This window comes from Mesoplodon densirostris, chromosome 7 (assembly GCF_025265405.1).
Source record: "Mesoplodon densirostris isolate mMesDen1 chromosome 7, mMesDen1 primary haplotype, whole genome shotgun sequence".
NCBI lineage: Eukaryota > Metazoa > Chordata > Mammalia > Artiodactyla > Ziphiidae > Mesoplodon > Mesoplodon densirostris.
Window position 1 is genome coordinate 77,192,126 of NC_082667.1, and position 26,382 is coordinate 77,218,507.

The window sequence follows — 26,382 nt, forward strand, 5'->3', positions numbered from 1 at the left end:
AGGCTCAGCAGCCATGGCTCACGGGCCTAGCCGCTCCGCGGCATGTGGGATCTTCCCGGACCGGGACACGAACCCGTGTCCCCTGCATTGGCAGGCAGACTCTCAACCACTGCGCCACCAGGGAAGCCCTGCCTAATTATATAAGTAGATTTATCTTTTAAAAATACACATTATTTTAAAGACTTATTGGCTGTAAAATAAGTTAAGGGTATTTCAAAGGGCTTCTCTCCAAAGAAAAGTGAGAAGTAGCAAAACACAGAAAGTCGAGGGGAAAAAATGTCAATATATACATTGCGGTAGGGTGAACTTAGCCTTAGGCTAGCAACAATGTGGACGAGCTGACCCTTAGATACTTACAACTAAGCTGGAATCTTCAAAAAGTTCAACTATTTATAACTAAAAAGATTTCTTAAAATTAATAACCAAGTGTTTTAATTGACATCAGAAGAGTAAAACAATAAACCCTGAGAACATAGAAAAAATAGAAAATAAAGATATGAGCAGAACTTAATAAAACAGAAAAAAGTATAAATTGAGGTGATTTAGTAAGTCAAAAGAATATTCTTTGAAAAGATTTTAAAAACACACTTTGATTAAGCAAAACAAAAACATAAGTAAATAATATACAGGAAGAATCAGGACAATGTTATAGCAGAGAGTACAAACAGAGAATGTATAAAATGCCAGTAAATTTGAACATTTCTGTAAAGTGGACAATTTCCTAGCTCCTAAAGTTTACCAAAACTGACACAAGAGGAAATCTATAGCTGGAGTTCTTTCACCAGTAAAGGAATGAAGTTAATAGTTTACAATCTTTCACCAAGAAAATACCAGACCCAGCCAGATCATTTGGGAGGTGAATTCTATCGAACTTCTATTAAGCAGATAACATCAATATTAACAAAGAAAAACTTGTAGAGATAGCAAAGGAAGAATGCTCCTTTATTCATCTTATGAAGTCTATACAATCCTAATACTGAAAATAGATTAGGACTGTAAGGAAAAAGAAATTTACAGGTCAAATTTACTTGTAAATATAAAAGCAAAAATTTTAAACTATGATATTAGCTACCCAAGTTCACTAGAGTAAGAAAAAGCATGAGCAAGTTAGGTCATCCAATGAATGAAAAGGTAGTTTAATGTCAAGAATATATATCAATAGATTGAAAACACCACATTTTATTTCTTTCATCTGTCTCTTTAAAAAATTGATAAGTACTTATATTGATCTCTCTTGTACTAGGCACTGTGTTAAGTCACTTACATATTTACTCCTTTAAACCTTCTATCATCCCTGCGGGAAAGTTCTATTTTGCTTCCATTTCTTAGCTAAGACTCTCACCCCCAGGAAAGTGAAGCAACATTTGTAAGTTTTTGTGGATGGTCAGTGATGGGACCAGTACAGGAACATCCAAAGTCTGTGCTTGGAAACACTGCCCCATGTTGACACTCACATTACAGATGAAAGGAAAGGAACCATGCACTTACCATATGGATTAAATCTCACATTACAGGTTAAAGGAAGGGAACCATGCAGTTACATTATAGATTAATACCCCCATAACAGGTTAAAGGAAAAAGAAACATGTGCTTCTCTCAAAAGTTGTAAAGAAAGCATATCCATTTCTGAATATATTTCCCAATTTCTTTTGCTTGTTTTCTGACCTTTGTAGTGCATTTTGCCATGAGGCAAATTTTAATTCTTATATAATCAAATGTATCCTTTTTTCTTTGTATCTTAGAAAGGTATTCCTCATGAATACTTTATTTCATGTCTCCCAGGTTTCTGATACTTTTACAGTTTCATTATTTTTTAACTTTTAACTACTTGCTGTATCTAGAATTTAGTAATGATAGCCATATTTTCCCACTTTTGTTGAATAATTTTTGCTACTGATCCAAAATGTGAATTTTAGTTTAATCTCAATTCCCTTATTCTCTTGCATCTAATTTTAAGATGCTTCCTGTTCCACTGGTTGTTTTGTCTATCTAAAACAAAATGCTACCTTAATTATAATGTAATTATAATATAATAAATGTAATTAGTAAACATAAACGATATATAATAAATAGCATATATAAAATAACAAAATATAATTTACCATATAACAAGGTCCAAGGAGAGCAATACTATACAATCACTTGAAATATCCCCCAAAAGATAGTTTATAAAATTCAATATTCATTTGTAATTTAAAAGAAAGAGTAAAATAGGGATTGATGAATGCTTCCAAAATAAGAAGAAATTATATGTCTAAAAGAGAAAGAGGTAAATGATAAACTTTAGTAACACTGGCAATAAATGCAGAACAAGATGAGGATGCCTGATATAATGTTAAAGAAAAAGTATTATGTAACATTGTTTTTGCAGCACTGATGAGTTCACTGAAAAGAGAATCTCATAGAAAAGAGTATCTCATTCTTCTTAATGTCTGTACACTTGTCCATTGCATGAACATAACAGCTTATTTAGCCAATATGTTACTGATCTGCATCTGGATTTCTAGGTTTTCATGGAATTTTATTATGCACAATTGTTTCAAACACTAGGACTTCCTCTCATGTTTATATCTTTTGAAAGAAACAATATCTCCACAGATGATTTATCTGTGCTGGCTGCTAGCTGACTTTGGGTACTTCTCAGTTCTTCCCTTTACCTTCCTTGTCAATATGAAAACGGAAGGCAAGAAGGTCTCCTGTTTAGAGCCTGTAAAGATAGATCTTGGTGATAAAGTCTTGGTGGTAAAGGCTAAAAGTATCAACCCAGAACAAACGTTTTACCAGCTGTAACTATGTGTGATTCCCTTGGCTTGATTCCGTAGAGGATGTAAGACAACACTGTAGAATCTGCGTCAAAGTGCTTCCAGGGGCTTCCCTGGTGGCGCAGTGGTTGAGAGTGCGCCTGCCGATGCAGGGGACACGGGTTTGTGCCCCGGTCCGGGAGAATCCCGCATGCCGCCGAGCGGCTGGGCCGTGAGCCATGGCCGCTGGGCCTGCGCGGCCGGAGCCTGTGCTCCGCAACGGGAGAGGCCACAGCAGTGAGAGGCTGCCCGCGTACCGCAAAAAAAAAAAAAAAAAAAAAAAAAGTGCTTCCAGTAGGATGAGCTAAGTCAAGTATGGTGGCATATGTAATTCAAGACAAAATATAATGTGTCCTTTTCTCTCCTAGCAAAACTTGGTGGAGTGAATGTAGAAGTCACTGTATGCTTTGAATTAAAGGAACACAATAAATCTTGTTTTGGAAGGTAAGTATTCTGGTCTCTTTGTGGAGATGAATTGGAAATTGTCTAGAAGAAGGAAAATGAGGTTAACCAAAGTTAAACTCATAAATAATTGAGCATTAATTAAATATCTGTGGTCTATGTTTGTCTTTGATCATAATTTCTCCTAATTTATAGACCTCTTTGATACTTGATGAATCCTTGTCAAAGATGCACTTAACAATGATTATTACTTGTGTATTAGGTTTTGCCTGGGCCCTGAAGAAACAAACTATCCTAAATTACCAGCTATGATTGTCACTTGATTTCCTCACAGAGAACAATCAGAACTCCTTGTCTTAAGTGGCTTGGAATGTGAAACTAGTTAGTCTCTTAGATATTGTTAGAGGACCCTACAGAGCCCATTGGTGAAAGTTTGGAAAACATTGGGCTTCTTAAAATTGATTCTTGTAGTGCTTTAGGAAAGATCACTGAACCAAAAGGATAACGGTGTTTCTGGTTCTGTTGTTAGCGTTCTCCATGGATACATTGCTGAAGCTTCTGGACTCAATTTCCTTCCCCATGTGTGAATGTCACTGAAAATATCCAACTCCATTCTATCCCCATATAACTTCAGGAACTAAGCAAAATGAAGACTCAAAATTCATTTCAAATAATGAAATGAATATATAACGTAGAATGGAACTGGGAAAATACCTGGTTTAAATTCTGGAAAGTACCAACTATACAATTCTGGATAAGTTGCTTACTCTTGCTTAGTCTAATTTAATGCCCATCTCACAGGATGTTATGATGATTAATTTAATATCTTTGTATAACACACAGTGTTATGTAATTTCTTCTTGTTTTTCTTGAGTAAATTCATATCCTTAAGCAACTCACTGTAAACAATAGTTACTTACTTGCTTAAATTACTCTTATCTTCTATTATCACCTGAACTGTGTCCTGCTCAAGTTAATATGTGGAAGTCTTAACCCCCAATACCTTGTAATTGACTGTATTTGGAGATAAGGCCCTTAAATAGGTAACTGAGGTCAAATGAGGTCAAATGGGTGGGCTCTAATTCAATATGACTGGTGTCCTTATAAAAAGAAAATATTAGGACACAGACATGCACAGAGAGAAGACCATGTGAAGACAAAAGGAAAACATGGCATCTGCAAACCAAGAAGAGGTACCTCAGAAGAAATCAATCCTGTTGACACCTTATCTCAGATTTCTAGCCTCTATACCCGTGAGTGAGTAAATTTCTGTTGTTTAACCTCCTCAGTCTCTGGTACTTTGTCATGGCAGCTCTAGGAAACTAATAGAACTTTTTATGGCCTCCTTGTCTCAAGTTGAAAGTTCAATATTTGGCATCATAGCTAAGAAACAAAAATATCATCTACATTCCTTGTTGTAGTCTTTCTTCCCCATTCTCATCGCTAGTAATTTCCATATTTGGGTCTGTTTTCTGTATCTTGTAAACAGAGCATTACCCTCATTTCTTGTCTTACTGCTAATATACAATAAATGTGCAGATACCGAATAGATTTTGGAGAAGTGCAACATATAGTTGGTACATGTGTGATATGTGTGTATTCATATAATTTATACTTTTTCTCTATTTTCTTCCTTTGGTGTGAGCTAAGATTCTCTGCTTTTGTGACTAGCGCTCCTGAATACTAATCCCTGAATTTAATTCACCAAAAATTGTCAAAAATAATAATAATATGGGGAAAGAGAGAGTGATAGAGGGAGAACAAACAATCAGGCAAGGGCAGTACTGTGAATTATTAGGGTCTTATTAATAAGATTATGTTAGTCTAGAGGAAATGACCGTAAGTACCATCAGTGAGCCCAGTTGGTCTTTACTGACTGCTAGACACATCCCTGAGTTCTGTTCTTAGTCTCCAACTGTATGATGACTACTGTCTGGAAGTATTATCTGAACAACTAAAGTCACTTAATGGAAAAGGAATATGTCTTTAGAGAAGCAACAATAATTTTTCTATCTGATTAAAAAGCAATGTTGACTGTCTGGAAACCTCAGTCATATTTGTAAGCAGAAAAGCATTGGCTATTAAAAGTGGATGATGTAAAGAGATGAGCAGAAACTTTGGCGATAGGTATACCTGGATTTAATTCTCACTTCTATCACTTGGCAGCTGGATGGCCTTAGGCAAGTTTCATACCTCCCTGAATTTCACTTAATTCAGTCTGTAAAATGGCATAATAACTTATTATAGCATCCTTTTAGGAGTTTTAAATCAGTTATTGAAATAAAAGTACACACTATATAGACAAGTATGGATTCCTCAATAGGTGTTTGACCTTTCATTTCTCCAGTATCCCACCCCCATGAAATAAAGAAAAATACTTTTAAAAATTTATGAATATTTCATTGTTCTAAAGTTAAAGCCATAAAAATAAAAATAATCAGATGGCCTACTATCATACCATTAGAAGAACAAAAAAGTAGGTGTTCATGAGAGTTCCAAATTAGAATACAAGTTTTCATTAGGCACCTGTTTATGTATGCTATTCTTCTCTTTACAATAAATAATTAAATTTAAAAGACTTATTTCCTCACTTTTAAGACTTTATTAGTTTACAAATTACATATCGACCTATGCTAAAGTTTATAGCGACCCATGCTAATGAATTCAGTACAGAAAACAAAAAACACTGCACTCAAGCAAACTACATATATATATATATATATATATTACTTAAATGCATTTATATCCTAGCGTGTCTCATAAAGCATTGTGGTAACTCACCGGAATACAGACGATCAAATATAACTGCAAAAGCACTTAATATAAACAGGGCCAAGGATACATAGACAGAAGATGAAGAAAAGATGAGGGAAATGTGAACAGGAGGAAGTGTAGTTAATCGAGTTGTATGTTTTGACCTTAAGATTCTCTGTGTGGGGACTTCCCTGGTGGCACAGTGGTTGGGAATCCGCCTGCCACTGCAGGGGACATGGGTTCGAGCCCTAGTCCGGGAAGATCCCACATGCCGCGGAGCAACTAAGCCCGTGTGCCACAACTACTGAGCCTGTGCTCTAGGGCCCATGAGCCACAACTACTGAAGCCTGTGTGCCACAACTACTGAAACCCCAGCGCCTAGAGCCCGTGCTCCGCAACAAGAGAAGCCACAGCAATGAGGAGCCCGCACAACACAACGAAGAGTAGCCCCCGCTCGCCCCAACTAGAGACAGCCTTTGTGCAGCAACAAAGACCCAACACGGCCAAAAATAAATAATAAATAAATTTATTTTTTAAAAAAAGATTCTCTGTGGATAAAACAACATGTAAATAATTGGTTACAAAGCCACATTATTTGAAGATGCCAGACTGCACATTAACAGTCTGACACAAAAGGACAGCACAGGAAAACTATTCAAAGGTAAAGATTTTTAAATCTTTGCAGTTTGATCCTTTTAGAGCAAGTATAATGAGCTCGACACACATTTCAACACTCAACATTTTAATCACATGTTCAAAGTATGTCTCAGAGTCATTGGAAATAGCTGTTGTCTCTGTCCCTGATATCCAAAACTGATCTGTGATGTGTAAAACTCAGGAGGTATTGATATCCACTTTTTGGCATCTGAACAGGAAGCAAAGTTGTTTTGCAGTGATAATAAAGAATGAAGTAAATGCAAAAGGTTACAAAAGACAAAGTACTGAGGGAATGTATTAACAAAACGAGTCAAACTAAATTCTGGTGAACTGGGGCCTACGATTGTACACACTCCATGGAAATACCCCAGCCTAAATACTGGCATAGGAGGAAGGGTACTGCGAAGCCCATCACAGTATAATCCTTTAAAATGTCCCTTTCAAGGTTGGCTCCACTCAACACTGAGTATAGGAAATCTTCCCATCAGGCAGAAACACTGGCTGCCCAATGATTGACCAAGAAATTAACACACTAATGAATAAATGATGCTAATTTATTTCTATCCCTGACAACGGGAAACAGCACACACTCTGTGTCAATGGTATGTCCTCTTTCCCACTTTTCTAAATGGTAAATTATGTTTTTCCCTTCATTGCTTTATATCATGTGTGGCAGGCATGATGGGAAATGGCTATCAACGGTTCTGTTATTGATTTCTACCTTCATTTCACTGTGGCTAAACAAGATACTTTGTATGATTTCAATTTCTTAAAAATGTATTGGTACTTGTATTGTGGCCTAACATATGGTCTTTCCCAGAGAGTGTTCCATGTGTACTTGAGAAAAATGTGTATTCTGCTGTTGTTGAGTGGAGTGATCTATATACGGCTGTTAGGTTTAGTTGGTGAAATGTGTCATTCAGTCCCCCTACCTCTCTACTGATCTTCTGTCTAGATGTGTTTTCCATTATTGAAAGCAAGGTATTGATCTCCAACTATTATTTTAGAACTATCTATTTCTTCCTTCAATTCTGTCAATGTTTGCTTCACATATTTGGGGGTTGTTTGGTACATATATGTTTATAGTTGTTATATCTTCTGGATAGATTGGACTTGTTATCAACATATAGTGGCCTCCTTTTCCTCTTGTGATAGTTTTTGATTTAAAGTTTATTTTGTGTGATAGTAACATAGCCATCCCAGATCTATCTTCCTTCCTTCCTTCCTTCCTTCCTTCCTTTCTTTTTCTGTCTCTCTTTCCTTCTTTTTTGTTACTATTTGCATGGGATATTTTATTCTATGCTTTAACTTTCAAGCAACTTGTGTCTTTTGAAATCAAGTGAGTTTTTTGCGGACAGCATATACTTGGATTATGGTTGTTTTTAAAGTCCATTCTGCCAATGTTTATCTTTTTATTGGAGAGCTTAATCCACTTACTATTTCAAAACTTACTGATGAGGAAGAACTTAATTCTGTCTGTTTCCTGCTTGTTTTCTGTATGTCTTATGCATTTTTTGCCCCTGATTTACTCCATTACTGACTTCTGTGCTTAGCCGATTTTCTTGTGGTGAACTCTTGATTCCCTTTTCATTTCTTTTTGCATATAGTCTATTGATATTTTCTTTGTGGTTCTCAAGAAGATTACATTTACCATTCTAAAGTTAAAACAATATAACTTCAATTGAAACCAACTTCAGTAGCACACAGAAACTCTGTTCCTCTACAGTTCCATTCCTCCTCTTTACATTATTGTTGTCACAAATTACACCTTGATACTTTGTGAGCCCAATAACATGGATTTATGATTATTTTATGCATTTGTTTTTTCAATCATGTAAGAAATAAAAAGTAGAGTTACAAGCCAATAACACAATACTGGCTTTAGTATTTGCCCATGTATTTATCTTTAATGGAGATATCTATTTCTTTCTACAGCTTGGAGTTGCTGTCTAGTGTCCTTTCATTTCAACCTGAAGGTTCAATTTAGCTTTTCTCATAGGGCAGTGGTAGGAAGTTGTAAAATAAACGCCCTCAGCCTTTGTTCATCTGGGAATGCGTTAATTTCTCCCTATGTATTGAAACCAGTTTGGCCAAATATAGAATTCTTGGTGGATAATTTTTTTTCTTTCAGCACTTTAAATATGTCTGGCCTCTTGCTTCCGTGGTTTCATATAGGAAATTAGCTCTAATCTTTTTTTTTTTTTTTTTTTTTGCGGTACGCGGGGCTCTCACTGTTGTGGCCTCTCCCGTTGCAGAGCACAGGCTCTGGACACACAGGCTCAGCGACCATGGCTCACAGGCCTAGCCGCTCTGCATCATGTGGGATCTTCCGCGACCGGGGCACGTACCCGTGTCCCCTGCATCAGCAGGTGGACTCTCAACCACTGCGCCACCAGGGAAGCCCAGCTCTAATCTTTTTGAGGATCCCTGCTTTGTAACAAATTTATTTTTTCTTTCTCCTTTGGGAGAAAAGATTCTTTCTGTGTCCTTTGGCTTCTGAGAGTTTGATTATACTGTTTTTTGCTGTGGGGTTCTTTGAGTTTCTCTTAGTCCTGAAATCAGCCAAAGATTTATAGCAACCAAACACATACTGAACCAGGGAAGAGGCAATTTGAAAAAGGCAGGAAAGCTTTGTGGCATTTTTAGTTGCCCTTGCCCCATCCACTGTTAGTGTAGTGATGGTCTTAAAGTGGTGGAGTCTTAATGCAGTGATAGTCTTAAAGTAGCAGCAGACCATTCCTAGTATGGGACCCTCAATCCTGCTTCAGGAGGGAGCAGAAGAGACCATACTCTCAGATTATTATGTGTATCTGTTCTAACCTGTCTGGGAGCTACCTGAAGGACTGACACAAGATGCTTATCTCTGTCTTAGCTAACTTGGAACACAGTCTGGAAAAGCAGCGGTCATTGCTCAAAAAAAGTGCAAGGTGAACTAACAAAGCACAGATGGCTGGGGCAGAAGACTGTGCATTGAAATACAATAGACCACAGAAGATGCAGGAGCCAAAGTTAGGGGAGATTCTTTGGGAAATTAGAACCTAGAAAAGTACACGTGTCCAGAGAAATTAAGAAAGCCACATGCATACTCAAGATACGATGCATGTTCTGAAAACACCAGAGGAGTCTCTAAGCTTTGACCATGGGCTGAGCCCTGAACTCAATGCAGGTCAGCTAAATGATGAAGGAGTGATCCAGCAATCTGCACAATGGGCAGAGGTGTGTGGTTTTGAGTGTGCATGTGGATGTGCTTGTGTATATTTATTTTTGTTTGTTTTAGGTGCAGGAATTCAAGGAAATCTCTGTCAAAACATTAGCTAAACATGAACTAAAGGAACAGAGACTTCAGTGCGTACATACGATAAGGAAAACAGTCATTGCAAAAATAGTTTGGAAAGGTCCCTAAACAAACAGACTACTACAGCCTTCAACAATCAAAAGCCCAGGAAACCCTGGGAAAGTGGGAGAATCTGATTTCCATAGATACCACATTATAATATTTGAAAGACAAATTTTCAACCAAAAAAATCACAAGGTATACAAAGACATGGAAAAGTATGGTCCATTTAAGAAAACAAATTAATTGATGAAACCATCCCTAAGGAAGCCCAGACATTTCTCCATTGCATATTCTTGCCTCCTTTGTCATACATTCATTGACCATAAGTGCATGGGTTTCTTTCTGGGCTCTCTAGTCTGTTCCAGTGATCGATGTTTTTGTGCCAGTACCATACTGTTTTGATTACTATAGGTTTGTAGCACAGTCTGAAGCCAGGGAGCATGATTCCTCCAGTTGTGTTCTTCTTTCTCAAGACTGTTTTAACTATTCAGGATCTTTTGTGTTTCCATACACAGTTTAAAATTATTTGTTCTAGGTCTGTGGAAAATGCCCTTGATATGTTGATACAGACTGCATTGAATCCGTAGATTTCCTTGGGTATGATGGTCATTTTAACAATATTAATTCTTCCAATCCATGACCATGGTATATCTTTCCAGCTGTTTGTGTCATCTTTAATTTCTTGTATCAGTGTCGTATACTTCCCTGGGTACAGGTCTTTTACCTCCTTAGGCAGATTTATTCTTATGTATTTTATTCTTTTTTACGTGATTGTAAATGGGATTGTTTCCTTAATTTCTCCTTCTGATAGTTCACTGTTAGTGTATAGAAATACAATAGATTTCTATATATAAATTTTGTATCCTGCAAATTTACCAAGTTCATTTTTGAGCTCTAATAATTTTTTGATGGTATCTTTCAGATTTTCTATGTATCATGGCATCTGCAAACAGTGACAGTTTTACTTTTTCCTTTCCATCTTGGAGTCCTTTTATTTATTTACTTTTCTTGTCTGATTGCTGTGGCTAGGACTTCCAAAACTACCTTCAATAAAAGTGGTGAGAGTGGGCATCCTTGTCTTCTTCCTGATCTTAGGGGAAATGCTTTCAGCTTTTCACCGTTGAGTATGTTAGCTATGAGCTTGTCATATATGGCCTTTATTATGTTGAGGTATGTTCCCTCTATGCCCACTTTCTGGAGAGTTTTTACCATGAATGGATATTGAATTTTTTTCAAAAGCTTTTTCTTCATCTATTGAGATGATCATATGGTTTTTAGTCTTCAATTTGTTACTGTGATGATAAGAGACCTAAGATAGCTACAGAGGCTAAGTGACCTTTCCCTCCCTGAATGGGTAGGTATCCTTGTTCTGCCTTCTAATTGAGTTAGTATCTGAGTAAAGAACTGCCAGGTGTCATTTAGTTCACAATACACTGCTGAGGCAATATAGAAATGAATTTGCCTAAATCATTTGGCTTTTCTAAATTATAGTAAATGAATATACTGAATGAATACTTCAACTTAAGGAAATGTTCTTAAAAATATATTAATGTAGGCACTTCAGCGGAGAATTGAAAACAAAACAAATAATTCAGGTAAAATTAAAGTACACTCAGTTGTATCCAGTTTCCTCTTGTAAATCTCTCTTTTTCATTTGAGTGGACAGTCACTGGAGAATATCTGTCTTGGGGCTAAGGAAATCTAAGCCTTCTTGGCCACACTGTATTCTCTTATGTCGTTTAATAAAGACACCAGTTGGGTTGCTGAAAAAATAGTGGGAAAAATCAATCCCTCACATCCAAAGGGCAGCTCTTGAAAATATGTGGATTGTTGTAGTCATTTTGCTCTTCTGGCCTCAGAAGTTCTAATCTTAACCTTAGCCCCTCATGCAGAGAGACTTTTTAAACCAATTCGCACATTACTCATTATGTGACTGTTGAATAAGAGAAACCCAGCTCTTTTCCGGTGCTTTCAACCAGTTATCTTCTTCAAAAATTTGTTTGGATTGTTATACCTTAATCTTGCCTGGCAAGGGACTTATGGGAAGGTTCTTATTGTTTGAAAGTTTGGTGCCAGTCTCTGCAAAGAAAGAAGAAAGTAAAGAAGGAAAGGTGTGTTTATCAAACATCCCAATAGTGAAGGTGTGTGAAAGCAACTTTTGAAAAAGTTAATCTGTCAGCGTTTAGCCATATTATTACATTTTATTTTATTCATTGAACATAAATAATTATCAGTGAATCCTTTCTAGATTTTCTAGTTTCCCAAAGTTCCCTGTATTCACATTCTAAGCTGAAAAATGGTATTTTAAGTCACTGCTCTCCACCTTATATTATTTATAATCACTCCTCATGACCTCTTCCTTCAAAGAAACGTGATCCTGAGAAGTGTCCTTTGTTTGTCTTTGTGGAATAAGTGATGGGGATGCATCCTGGAGACCTGTGAGATGTTTAAATTGTGGCCTAATGAAACTAGGATGGAGAGTTCTGGAAAGATCTGGAAAGATGGCTGGTAGAGTGTGGCCAAATGTGGGAGAAGAGACACGTACAGAGAGGGGGAGAGGAAATTTTCAGAGGGAGAAAATTAAACAAAGAATTCACTAAGTTTTGTTGTGTGGTGTGGGATGCAAGCCTTTCTCTCCCCCTTTCCTTCACAATCTCTTTGTTAAAGACTGTGTTTTTCATTAGTTTTACTAAGATAGGATTTGCCGTTTTGTTTGGATACTGAGAATGGACCCATGGAAACAGTTACATTTGGGTTATCTCTGACTATCTTTAATGAAGAACATAAATATTGGCCACACTATCTATGCACATGCTATCACCATGCCTTCTTTGTTCTCTGTTCATATATCTAAGTCCTCTTCTTTGAGGTCAATCTCAAATCTCATCTGAAATGTACATTTATTGATAAATTCAACCCATAATGAACTGTCCCTTCTTTGTCCTCCTTAGGCTCTGATTATCTATAAAAACTCATTTTTGAACTTAGAAACTGTCCAATATGATATATTAGTTATTTCATCAGCATCTGTTATATCCTCAACACAGTTATAAGCTTTTGTGGGGCTGGGATCATACATTCTGTAATTTTTCTCAGTACTTACACTTACTTTGATAGAAAGCGTATTCATTCATCTAAACATCATTTATTGAGTGTTAATTAAATGTCTCAACTCAGTAAATATTGTTTGAATGAATGCATGCATGAATGAGGGAGTATGCAATAGGTAGCCTAATGTACCGCCCAACGTGAAAAAAACAAAAACATAAACACAAAAGCAAGCCAAAAAGTGGCCCAGGACTTTCTGTAAAATATCCTGCTTTTGTTGGATGAGGCCATGAAAATCAAGATGCTCCTGAAAGGTCTTAAGAGCTGACCAAGGATAGTAAACAATTGAAATTCTCTCAGGCTTATTCAACCCTATCACTGGACACATTTATACCTCTCAGGAATGTTATTAAAAGAAGAGATTAATAAAGCTTTTATAGATGAGTTGATAAATCTCTAAATATTTAAATCTTCATTTCCTCCTAGGTTTCTCTATTTTGGGTTTCAAAAGATTTCAAGAAACCACAGGATAATTAAAAAATTAGACATTAGCTTTCTTACCTTCATGTTTTTTGATGGTAAACACATTTTATTTTCTCCATAGTGCTGCCCAATTTCCACCAGTACAGTTCTTAAGTGAATTTTGCTCTGGATGGTGGGATATATAAGATGTAAATGAATTGTTTGTATATGTTTTAGAATTCTTCAAAAGGGCCTGGCCATGGAAATGCATTGAATATTGCTTAAATAAGTAAAGTAACTTCCTCAGAATTATTATTCTATTCTGGTTAGGATACTCCCTGCCCTGGTTTGTTAAAATTTCCCTCTAGAGTGGTTTTAATTTTGTTTCTGGTAGGGTCCTAGGATTTATTGCCACACCCATCCTGCATCTGTTTTTCTTTGAATTACTCTCCTTGCAGTTTCTGATTCCTACAGGGCCTTCCAGGTTAGTGACAAGCTGGCCATCACAACTCTGGGAAGGACAGGCCTACTTTTCAGAGGTGTTGATGTTTTCTGTACCTGAAGGTTTTCAAGAGATATCAATCTTCCTCACCACCTCCCTTGGCCCTCTTAATGGACTAAGCAGTTCCTCATGAAATTTCTGTAGGATATCTGTACTAACTTCTCAATATTGTTCCATCCTGAGTCTAAATTCCTGGCCTCAAGGTAATGTTAGCTTTCTAGCTCCAGCCCCTATTTACATAAGGCCTATACTAAGGAACGGAACCCATAGACATCAGTCTGCTCTTATTTCTCTGGATTTAATTTCTCTGTTACTTTCTGAAACATGCACGTGTTCCTTTCTTTCTTTTAATCTCAGCTATGTGCTTTTAACTTTTTCAAAATTGACCCAGAATTTACATGTGTCTCCAGTAAGAGTACATTAAATTGAGCTTAGTCTGCTCTTCTACTGGCATATTTGAGATCCAAATAATTTGCTACTTAACTGGATTCAGTTACCTGTATATTTCAGGCACCTAAAACTCACCATGTTCCAAATTTGCCCCTTTATTGTTAGTAATTTTCTTGGGGATCTGGATAACATTAGATGGAATAAAGTTAGTGAGTGGCCCAGGATTGCCTGAAATTTTGTTTGTCAGAGTGGCCAGGGAAAGTTAAGCAAAGAAGACAACCAAATGAAAAACAGAATCACATTATTATGGCTGAGACAAGATTCCATGCAGAGCTCTCTGTAGAACTGGGTTGGGTCATAACTTATGCCAGAGCTCTAGGTGGTGTTGACACCATCTCATGCCAAGCTCTCAGTTCTGGGCTAACGTCATCTCTGGTCCACTCTATGGAGTGGAAACTTTGGAGGAATGGCCAATGTGTTCTGCGGTGTAGGAAGAGGGAAATTGTGAACGTTCCTTTCTAAATTGTGGAGGAACTAACCACTGTAAATGTGCCTTGAACTATGGTGTTTAATTTGACCAGTCAGATCAATGACTTTCCCCTTGAATGAAATGCTGCTACGTATATGAGCAGAAAAACAAAACTGGTATAAGGAATAGATAGCTAGTGGGAAGCAGCCGCATAGCACACGGAGATCAGCTCTGTGCTTTGTGACCACCTAGAGGGGTGAGATAGGGAGGGTGGGAGGGAGGGAGATGCAAGAGGGAAGAGATATGGGGACATATGTATATGTATAACTGATTTACTTTGTTATAAAGCAGAAACTAACACACCATTGTAAAGCAATTATACTCCAATAAAGATGTTTATTAAAAAAACTAGTATAAGGAGATGGAGAGACTGGGAGTCTTATTTTCCCAGCAATTAACTTTTCCTCGACCATGACCTTCCCTTTGAGTCTCCTAGACCTTGGGGATGATCGCAACCCCTTGGGTTGGGTGTTGGCAACCCCATCTTCACTAGAACCTCTATAGTTAACTTTGATTTTTCCCACTCCGTCTATCCATCCCATGTATGCAGTCAGACATTTGATCTTGGACTTTTACTGACAAAATATCCTTGAATATAACCATTTCTTTTCACTCCCACTGCTACTGCTTTTGTCACTGCCTTAACTAGGGCTTTTTCTTTAATTCCTTTATATAAATATATAAATAAAATATACAAATAAATAAAATATAATATTAATTCTGATGATTTTAAAGTCTTTTCTTGATAAAGACTTTTCCTGATAAAGATACACAATATCTTATATAACCATTTTTGTATTATCTGTTCCTTTCTTAGAATTTTAGTCATATGATTCTATCTCTTGGTATGTCTAGAACTTTTTGATTGAATGCTGACTATTTTATTTGGCTTTTTAAATTTTTCTCAGTGGAAATGTTGTTTTGCTTCAAAATATTTTACTCTACCTGGCAGTAGCAAATCTTCAAATTACAATTTTTTAAATGCTTTCAAATATCAATACTATAGGTGTCACAAAATCTAGAAAAATGACATTTGAAAATTAACTACTGCCAGATGTGTCTCTATAAAACTTTTTCCCCAACTCTTGTAGCTATATATTCTTTAACTGCCTCCTCATATGACAGTTTATGTGTTTTAGAAATAAAATTTTCAGAAATAAACTTTGTCGTTTATAGACATAGATTTCTTTTAACATGGTTGATTAGAGTTTGCTTTTAGTTATTAATAGTTTAGAAAAGTTTATTTCAGCGTCACAATTTATTATTGATAATGTCACATTAATTTTCATTGTTAACTTTGAGAAAACCTCTATGGATTACTTCCTCATAAATATTTACTCTTATAAATGCATTACTGATTTCAGTACTGCTATAGGATTGTGCATTGCAGGAATTCTGATAAAATACTCATTCACACCATTTCATTACACACATTATTGATGGGGTCTATTCTTTTATTTATTTATTTATTTATTTATTTTTGACTGTGTTGTGTCTTTGTTGCGGTGTGCAGGCTTCTTATTGCGGTGGCTTCTCTTGTTGCAGAGCACGGGCTCTAGGCACGCAAGCTTCAGTAGTTGTGGCTCGTAGGCTCAGGAGTTGTGGCTCACGGGCTCTAGAGCGCAGGCTCCATCATTGTGGCACATGGTCTTAGTTGCTCCATGGCATGTGGGATCTTCCCAGACCAGGGCTCGAACCCGTGTCCCCTGCATTGACAGGTGGCTTTCTAACCACTGTGCCATCAGGGAAGCCCCTGGAGTATATTGTTTTTTTGTTTTTTTGTTTTTGCAGTATGCTGGACTCTCACTGTTGTGGCCTCTCCCCGTTGCGGGGCACAGGCTCCGGACATGCAGGATCAGTGGCCATGGCTCACGGGCCTAGCCGCTACGAGGCATTTGGGATCTTCCCACACCGGGGCACGAACCCGTGTCCCCTGCATCGGCAGGCAGACTCTCAACCACTGCACCACCAGGGAAGCCCTGGAGTTTATTCTTGACAGAAGGAAATTTCCGTTTTGACTAAGCATTGAAGAAAACTGAATCTTTGACTTATCTTTCACATGCCTGATGATTGAATTAATTTTCCACAGAATAACTTCTGGTTTTATACTTTTCAGTTCTTTTTTTCTTCTTCAAATGCACATGCTTTGAGAGCTGTGAAGTGCAAGACATGGCTATATTGTAAGGTGGTTTTTGTCCTTACGCTTCTGTGTCTTGTGCTAGTTAAGTCAGTAGAGTAGTCAGTAAGAGTACTGGAAGTTATTCCTGTAATGGGATATTATATAGTCAATTACATATGGTGGTGTCTGAAAATCACATAATAGCCTCACTTAAAACATGTCCTTAGCCAGGTTTCAAAAAAGCCTGTGACCAATCCAATATGATCCAACATAGCGGACTATGATAGAAGGAAAATTGGCAAAGAAATAGACGCTGGTCTTACCTGATGGAAGTTAAAATATCTCACTTTTGACAATTTTGCAAAAACCTATAATTACATGAACTAATTTCTAGGGTTCTTCGTAGGACCTAAAAAGGAACCCATAGAGTTGTGGAACAACAATAGAAGCTACTGTGATGAGAAGCCCCGGCACAACAAAGAGTAGCCCCCGCTCACCTCAACTAGAGAAAGCCTGCACGCAGCACTGAAGACCCAATGCAGCCAAAATAAAAATAAATAAATAAAAATAAATAAATTTATCTTTTAAAAAGTAATACTCATGTTTGAGTCATGAGAAATTTGATGAGGAGAAATTAGCTAATGTTTTCAGAACTTTTAAAATATCAAACTCAGTCTCTAAGATTTTAGCATCATATACAACATCGGTTACTTATTAGTGGTTTGGGAAGGCCAATTTAAAATTTTCTCATCTTACTGTATTGAAATTCATGGCCCTAATGTTTTCCACGTTGACTATATGAATGATGAAGAAAAGTCAATCATGTATTTCATTTCCAACTGGACAGAAAACAATATTTTAAAAAGTGTTTGGACTACTGACTTTTGATTTCTTGTAAGGCAAATGGATAGGTAATTTTTATTCCCTGATTAGGAGAAAAATGGTGGAAGAGGGCAGGGTTAAGAATTAAGATTTCAAGAGCATGAGAGGTAGATGGCCAACCAGAGTTCCTAAGGTTCGGTGCCTGTAACTGTTGCCGCCGCTTAAGCCTGCCAAAGCAGTGGTATGGCTGCTGCGCTCGTGTTTGCTCCCTCTAGAAACATTCTTGCCAGTAGTGGCGTCAGCGGGACTCAATTACCCCCTTTTTTCACTCTCTCCAGAAGCTCCAGATGGCGTCTTCCGTGGGCAACGTGGCCGACAGCACAGAACCAACGAAACGTATGCTTTCCTTCCAAGGGTTAGCTGAGTTGGCACATCGAGAATATCAGGCAGGAGATTTTGAGACAGCTGAGAGACACTGCATGCAGCTCTGGAGACAAGAGCCAGGCAATACTGGTGTACTTTTATTACTTTCATCTATACACTTCCAGTGTCAAAGGCTGGACAGATCTGCCCACTTTAGTACTCTGGCAATTAAACAGAACCCTCTTCTGGCAGAAGCCTATTCGAATTTGGGGAATGTGTACAAGGAAAGAGGACAGTTGCAGAAAGCAACTGAGCATTACCGGCATGCATTGCGTCTCAAACCAGATTTCATCGATGGTTATATTAACCTGGCAGCCGCATTGGTAGCAGCAGGCGACATGGAAGGGGCAGTACAAGCTTACGTCTCTGCTCTTCAGTACAATCCTTATTTGTACTGTGTTCGCAGTGACCTGGGGAACCTGCTCAAAGCCCTGGGTGGCTTAGAAGAAGCCAAGGCATGTTATTTGAAAGCAATTGAGACGCAACCGAACTTTGCAGTAGCTTGGAGTAATCTTGGCTGTGTTTTCAATGCGCAAGGGGAGATTTGGCTTGCAATTCATCACTTTGAAAAGGCTGTCACCCTTGACCCCAATTTTCTGGATGCTTATATCAATTTAGGAAATGTCTTCAATGAGGCACGGATTTTTGACAGAGCTGTGGCAGCTTACCTTCGTGCCCTAAGCTTGAGTCCAAATCATGCAGTGGTACATGGCAACCTGGCTTGTGTATACTATGAGCAAGGCCTGATGGATCTGGCAATAGACACCTACAGGCGAGCTATTGAATTGCAACCACATTTCCCTGATGCTTACTGCAACCTAGGAAACGCTCTCAAAGAGAAGGGCAGTGTTGCTGAAGCAGAAGATTGTTATCATACAGCTCTCCGGCTGTGTCCCACCCATGCAGACTCTCTGAATAACCTAGCCAATATCAAAGGAGAACAGGGAAACCGTGAAGAGGCAGTTCGCTTGTATCGTAAAGCATTAGAGCTCTGCCCAGACTTTGCTGATGCCCATTCAAATTTAGCAAGTGTATTGAAGCAGCAGGGAAAACTGCACGAAGCTCTGATGCATTATAAGGAGGCTATTCGAATCAGTCCTACCTTTGCTGATGCCTACTGTAATATGGGAAACACCCTACGGGAGATGCAGGATGTTCAGGGAGCCTTGCAGTGTTATACTCGTGCCGTTCAGATCAGCCCTGCATTTGCGGATGCCCACAGCAATCTGGCTTCCATTCACCACGATTCAGGGAATATTCCAGAAGCAATTGCTTCTTATCGCACTGTTCTGAAGCTTCAACCTGACTTTCCTGACGCTTATTGTAATTTGGCTCATTGCCTGCAGGTTGTCTGTGATTGGACAGACTATGATGAGCGAATGAAGAAGTTGGTCAGCATTGTGGCTGACCAGTTGGAGAAGAATAGGTTGCCTTCTGTGCAGCCTCATCATAGTATGCTCTATCCTCTTTCTCATGGCTTCAGGAAGGCTATTGCTGAGAGGCATGGGAACCTCTGCTTGACTAATATAAGTGTCCTTCATAAACCACCGTATGAACATCCAAAAGACTTGAAGCTCAGTGATGGTCGACTGCGTGTAGGATACGTGAGTTCTGACTTTGGGAATCATCCTACTTCTCATCTTATGCAGTCTATTCCAGGCATGCACAATCCTGATAAATTTGAGATATTCTGTTATGCCCTGAGCCCACATGATGGCACAAACTTCCGAGCGAAGGTGATGGCAGAAGCCAATCATTTCATTGATCTTTCTCAGATTCCATGCAATGGGAAAGCAGCTGATCGCATCCATCAAGATGGTATACATATCCTTGTAAATCTGAATGGTTATACCAGGGGTGCTCGAAATGAACTCTTTGCTCTCAGGCCAGCTCCTATTCAGGCAATGTGGCTGGGGTACCCTGGGACTAGTGGCGCACTTTTCATGGATTATATCATCACTGATCAGGAAACTTCACCTGCTGAAGTTGCTGAGCAGTATTCTGAGAAACTGGCTTATATGCCCCATACTTTCTTTATTGGTGATCATGCTAATATGTTCCCTCACCTGAAGAAAAAAGCCGTCATCGATTTTAAGTCCAATGGGCACATTTATGACAATCGGATTGTGCTGAATGGCATCGACCTCCAAGCGTTTCTTGATAGTCTATCAGATGTGCAAATAGTCAAGATGAAATGTCCTGATGGAGAAGACAACGCAGACAGCAGTAATACAACTCTTAATATGCCTGTCATTCCTATGAATACTGTTGCAGAAGCAGTTATTGAAATGATTAACAGAGGACAAATTCAGGTTACAATTAATGGATTCAGTATTAGCAATGGACTGGCAACTACCCTGATCAACACTAAGGCTGCCACTGGAGAGGAGGTTCCCCGTACCATTATTGTAACCACACGTTCTCAGTACGGGTTACCGGAAGATGCCATTGTGTACTGTAACTTTAATCAGTTGTACAAACTTGACCCATCTACTTTGCAGATGTGGGCAAATATTCTGAAGCGTGTTCCCAATAGTGTACTGTGGCTGTTGCGTTTTCCAGCAGCAGGAGAAGCTAATATTCAACAGTACGCACAAAATATGGGCCTTCCCCCGAACCGTATCATTTTTTCCCCTGTTGCTCCTAAAGAGGAACATGTTCGGAGAGGCCAGCTGGCTGATGTCTGCTTGGACACTCCACTCTGTAATGGACACACCACAGGGATGGACGTCCTTTGGGCAGGGACCCCCATGGTGACTCTGCCAGGAGAGACTCTTGCTTCCCGAGTTGCAGCTTCCCAGCTCACTTGTTTAGGCTGTCTTGAGCTGATTGCTAAAAATAGACAAGAATATGAAGAGATAGCTGTGAAACTGGGAACTGATGTAGAATACCTGAAGAAAATTCGTGGCAAAGTCTGGAAGCAGAGAACATCTAGCCCTCTGTTCAACACCAAACAATACACGATGGAACTAGAGCGGCTCTATCTACAGATGTGGGAGCATTATGCAGCTGGCAACAAACCTGATCACATGATTAAGCCTGTTGAAGTCACTGAGTCGGCCTAAATAATGACTGTGTGCCCAGGAGAATTACCCCTGTAGCTGAGCCTCAGCCTTCTGGGGGAAAGGGAACTACTTTTTCAATATCATGTTGCAGATGGGTGACACACAATGATAAGAAATAGCACAGCCAGACTTGCTTCCTGCATGATCATGACAGGGAGAGACACAAGAGATGGGAAACTGCTGTTCCACAAGGAGATTCCATCGAATTTTGCCGCAGCCAGGTGTCTGGAAGGTCTGGAAGGTAAGTCTGGAAGGTCTGATCTCCCTTGGTCTTCCAGGGGATGGATGGTTAGTGTGGAAGGGAGATAGAGATTGCCCAGCCGTTTTGTGATTATCATGGATGGATTGAGTCTTCTGAATTAATTTTTTTCTTTCTATTTTGGGTATTGGAGCTTTTAAAAGTGTTTGGTTTCAGGTATTTTTATTCATGTGAAGTGTATATGATTCTCTTGAGATCAGGTGTTAAGCTGAAATATTCCTTGTTTTAGTTTCTGAACTCTACAGATAAATGGGGACTTTGCTGGTGTAGTCTTTTTCTAGGTTTTATAAACCGCTTGAGCCTGTATCAGTCATTCTAGTGTCTGACATAACGTTTGGAACTCTCAGTGCTTTGTTGGTTTGTAGATGATGGCTTCAATTCTTTTTCTGGTCCGTTTCCTTCTTCCCTTCCCCCCACTTTAAAAATTCTCCTGTAACTTGGCTAACAAAAAACCAAGTCTGATTCAAAACCTCCCAGAGTGTTTCTCTTAAACACATCATCTGGTGCCAAATGAAGATTCTTAGGAGTGCTTATTAATTATGAAGGGCACAGTTGTGGTACTGTCACTGATGATAATAATAATGGATTTTTGGCCTAGAGTTTTGTCCTATTTCACCAGTGTTTTACTGTTGACTGCCCCTCTGTGCTGCTTCCAGAAGTGATAGTGTGTGATAAGATGTTTACTTTCATTTCTAAAGTTTGTTTTGTTTTAGGTGAGTCCTGTTCTTCCTTTTTCTTTCAGCAGAAATGAAATTCCAGGTAAGTATAAGTATTCAAATATTTGATCAGTAATTCACAGTTATCTCCAGTACATTAAATAACTTTCTTCAAAAGATATGTTATAGGTAAAAAGCTCTGAAGGACCAGCTATGTATATGATAATTATGTTTCAGGCCTTCTAGGGTATTATATATAATAACTTGTCTTCTGGTCGTGGTCTTGAAGTCTTTATGGATCCAGCCTCAGTAGTAGCGAACTGCACTGCTACTTGGTTTGGAGTACAAGTTAGACTTTAACCCTCCTGGAGGTAGAGTTTTTGGTATTGAAAACCATAGGAATGAAATTATTGTATTTCAACAAAGGATCGAGGGCTTGAGGCTTAAACAAGCCAACATATGTGTGGGAAGCAGTCAGCCTTGAGAGCACCTTCGGACATGCCAGGCATGCCGCTGCTGCTCGAAGGGACTGTCCCTACTTGTTCCCCTCCTTGTTCCATTCCATGGGAGATAAATCACCTGGGCCCAGAAATCAGAAAGAAAGTAAAATGAGACAAGCAAAGCTGTCTCCCCCCTGCACATGCAGGTTATTTTGGATGATTCTGGGCTTATGGGTTTTCTCCCAGGGAAGTTAACCTTGAGCCGAGACAGTCATTAGATAATGTAAACCACCGTCTGGCAACCTTCCCTTTTCTAGTCTATATAATCTGCACCTGTAGCATAATAAAACTTACCTTGCAACCATCAGTTGTCTTGGTCCTTCTGACCCCATTCGTTGGTGCTACTTCAGTTCCTTACCCCGTCCCTTCTGACCCTGGGCGGTGAAATCCTCTTTCTGAGGCTGGTCCATGGCAAGTGGCGCCCGAACAGGGACCTGAAGCGTGAAGGATATTAAAAGGAAAAGAAAGTGCAGGTAAGAGAACCCTTATGCAAAATATGTGTGGCCACGAGTAAAAGTGAAACTAATAGAGGCATAAGGCAACAGTCAGAAGTAAAAGAAGATGGGGCAAAAGGGCTCAAAGGAGCGTGAATTATTTGCTCAGGTTTTACTTTCCATGCTTATAGCTCGGGGTAATAAAGTTTCTACCTCACAGTTGACTGAATTTTGGCAGCATATCCATGATGTATCTCCCTGGTTTCCTGATGGCGGCTCTGTGACACAGAAATCTGGCAGAAAGTTGGAGAAGATTTAAAAACTTATTATGAGTCTCGAGGGCCTACTCATACTGCTGTTGTTACATTTAGTTTGTGGAATCTGATAAAAATATGTTTAGGTTCTTCTCATGATAGTGTTGATTTGAATGTAAAGTCAGAAAAACATAAGCCTCTGACAGAAGAAAAGACTGTATTATCAGCTACTGTGTCGCCACTTCCTAAACTGAAAGAGCTAATTAATTTAAATATTTCAGATGAAGAGGAACATTTTGACTTAACCGATGAGGCTTTTAAACATAAAAGAGAGAGAAAAAAAAACATAAAAGAGAGAATCATCCTGAGGATGATTTTCTAATGGCTATGATAGATAAGTCAGTGAAAAAGCTGCACATTAGTAAGGACTGTCTTCCTCAAAAATCTACATCTGTAAAAATGGTCAGTCTCTTGCAACGTGCTGTATAAGCAGCAATAAAACGAGGAGAAGATCCTATTTTCTGTTGTCCTGTCATAGAAAGACCTGATCCTAATCATCCTCAACAGGCTATTAGGGAGCATCAGGCTCTTCCTTTTAAAGTTTTGAAAGATTTAAAATCTGCTTGTGCTCAGTATGGGCCCACTGCTCCTTTTACTACTGCTATGGTTGACACTATTGCAGGAGAAGCTCTTTCCCCCGCTGATTGGAAGTCTATTGCACGAGCTTGTTTAAATGGTGGAGATTATTTAATATGGAAGTTTGATTTTTATGAACGGGCTGCTGAAGAAGCAGAAAAGAATGCTACACATGATATTCCAGTGGATTATCATATGCTGATTGGGGAAGGACCATATATTTCTTTACAAGATCAATTAACTTATACCTTTGTTGCTTATCCTCAAATAAATCATTTGGCATTACAAGGCTGGAGGAAATTACCTTCTACACACAAAACTGAGGATCTTTCAAAAATGAGACAGGGACCTGATGAACCATATGCTGATTTTGTAGATAGATTGTTACAGGCGGTGGGGAGACTCATTGTGGATGGACTCACTGGTACAATTGTAGTTAAGCAACTTGCTTTTGAAAACGCTAATAATGCATGTCAGGCTGCGATTCGACCTTGGAGAAAACGGGGAACACTGGAGGATTATATTCGCCTTTGTGCAGACATTGGGCCTGCTTATATACAGGGTGCTGCTAGGGCTGCAGCATTAACTAAAGTGGGGTTTAAAAACAATCAAAAGAGAACAAAGACTAGTTTTCAATGCGGAAAGGCAGGTCATTTTGCTGGAGAATGTGGATCTTTTCATTGTAACCCTGCTCCTTCCTTCCCTACTCAAAAACCTCCAGATGGTCCGAAAATCCCTGGTTTATGCCCTAAATGCAATAGGGGAAAACGTTGGGCACGAGATTGTCGCTCAGTGGCCCACAGGGATGGGACACCACTGTCGGGAAACTCCTCCCGGGGCCTTCCCGGCCCCAACAAATAATAGGGGCAACGTCTGTGTATCCTCCTCAAACTATCAATCAGACATTAACCGAAACCAAAAACATACAATATCTTCGCTCTCCAGAGCAACAGCAGGAAGCACAGGACTGGACCTCAGTACCTCCGCCCGATATGTATTAACTCCTGCAATGGGTCCTCAGGCCCTCTCTCTGGGCATCTATGGACCTTTACCCAAGGGTTTGATTGGACTATTATTGGGAAGAAGTAGTGTCACCATGAAGGGTTTAACTATTATGCCAGGACTCATAGACTCTGAGTACGAAGGAGAAATAAAAATCATGGCACAAACTATTAAAAATATAATAACGATTTCTCCTGGTGATAAAATTGCACAATTGCTACTTTTGCCCTTTGTACCTCATGGACAAATTTTACAACATCAAAAGAGAGAAACAAAGGCTTTTGGATCATCTAGTGCTGCCTACTGGATTCAGAAGATAGGGAAAGAACGTCCAGAAATGAAATGAACCATGAATGGAAAGGTTTTTTCAGGTTTGTTAGACACTGGAGCTGATGTCTCTGTTATGACGCAGATGCACTGGCCTAAACATTGGCCTGTTAGTCCTATTATTACAGAACTTCAAGGAATAGGACAGAGTTCTTCTCCTATGCAAAGTAGTCAGTTATTATTATGGCAAGATAGTGAGGGCCATTCAGGATACTTCCAGCCTTATGTTTTGCCTGGGCTGCCTTTAAACCTCTTGGGCCAAGATATATTAAAAGAAATGGGAGTATTACTTTATAGTCCAAATTCTCACGTCTCTAATATGGTGTTGGATCAAGGATTTCTTCCCACAAAAGGGCTGGGAACAAATCAAAAAGGAACTGTCTATCCTATTGATGTGAAAATAAAAAGTGATAGACAAGGTTTGGGTTTTTCTTAGGGGCCTTGGATTCTCCTCCACTCACTGCTGGTCCAATTACTTGGCTGAGTGATGACCCTGTATGGGTGGACCAATGGCCCCTCACAAAGGAGAAATTAGAAGCTGCAGAACAATTAGTACTGGAACAATTAGGGCATTCAGAAATTTGAAATAGTCCTTGGAATACTCCTATTTTTATTATCAAGAAAAAGTCTGGAAAATAGAGGTTATTACAGGGTCTAAGAGCTGTTAATAAAACTATGCTAATAATGGGAGCTCTTCAACTAGGCCTACCCTCTCCAACAGCCATACCACACAATTATCATCTTTTAGTTATAGATTTAAAGATTGTTTTTTCACTATTCCTTTGTTTCCTGAAGATAGAAAACATTTTGCTTTTAGCTTGCCTTCCTTAAATTTTAAGGAACCCATGAGGAGATTTCAATGGAAAGTATTGCCTCAGGGCATGGCAAATAGTCCTACATTATGCCAAATATATGTGGCTCAGGCCTTAACTCCTTTGAGAAAAAGGTTTCCAACGTTATATCTCATACATTAGATGGATGATATACTTTTAGCCACTGATAA

At 38.8% G+C, this 26,382-nt stretch overlaps 1 protein-coding gene across 2 annotated transcripts; it reads left to right on the forward strand.

Annotated features, from left to right (window-relative positions):
• Window positions 1-3,189: 3,189 nt before the first annotated feature.
• Window positions 3,190-22,374, forward strand: LOC132493316 (UDP-N-acetylglucosamine--peptide N-acetylglucosaminyltransferase 110 kDa subunit-like). Of its 2 annotated transcripts, none has more exons than XM_060103696.1 (2): window positions 3,190-3,245; window positions 18,162-21,644. In XM_060103696.1, the coding sequence occupies exon 2, from the start codon at window positions 18,171-18,173 to the stop codon at window positions 21,309-21,311; it is 3,141 nt and encodes a 1,046-aa protein (XP_059959679.1). In that variant the 5' UTR covers window positions 3,190-3,245; window positions 18,162-18,170; the 3' UTR covers window positions 21,312-21,644. The 2 variants fall into 2 exon arrangements, 1 of the variants encoding a protein (XP_059959679.1); XR_009532974.1 differs by lacking the exon at window positions 3,190-3,245 and adding an exon at window positions 22,284-22,374 and having other exon boundaries at window positions 18,130-21,552.
• The last annotated feature ends 4,008 nt before the right edge of the window (window positions 22,375-26,382 follow it).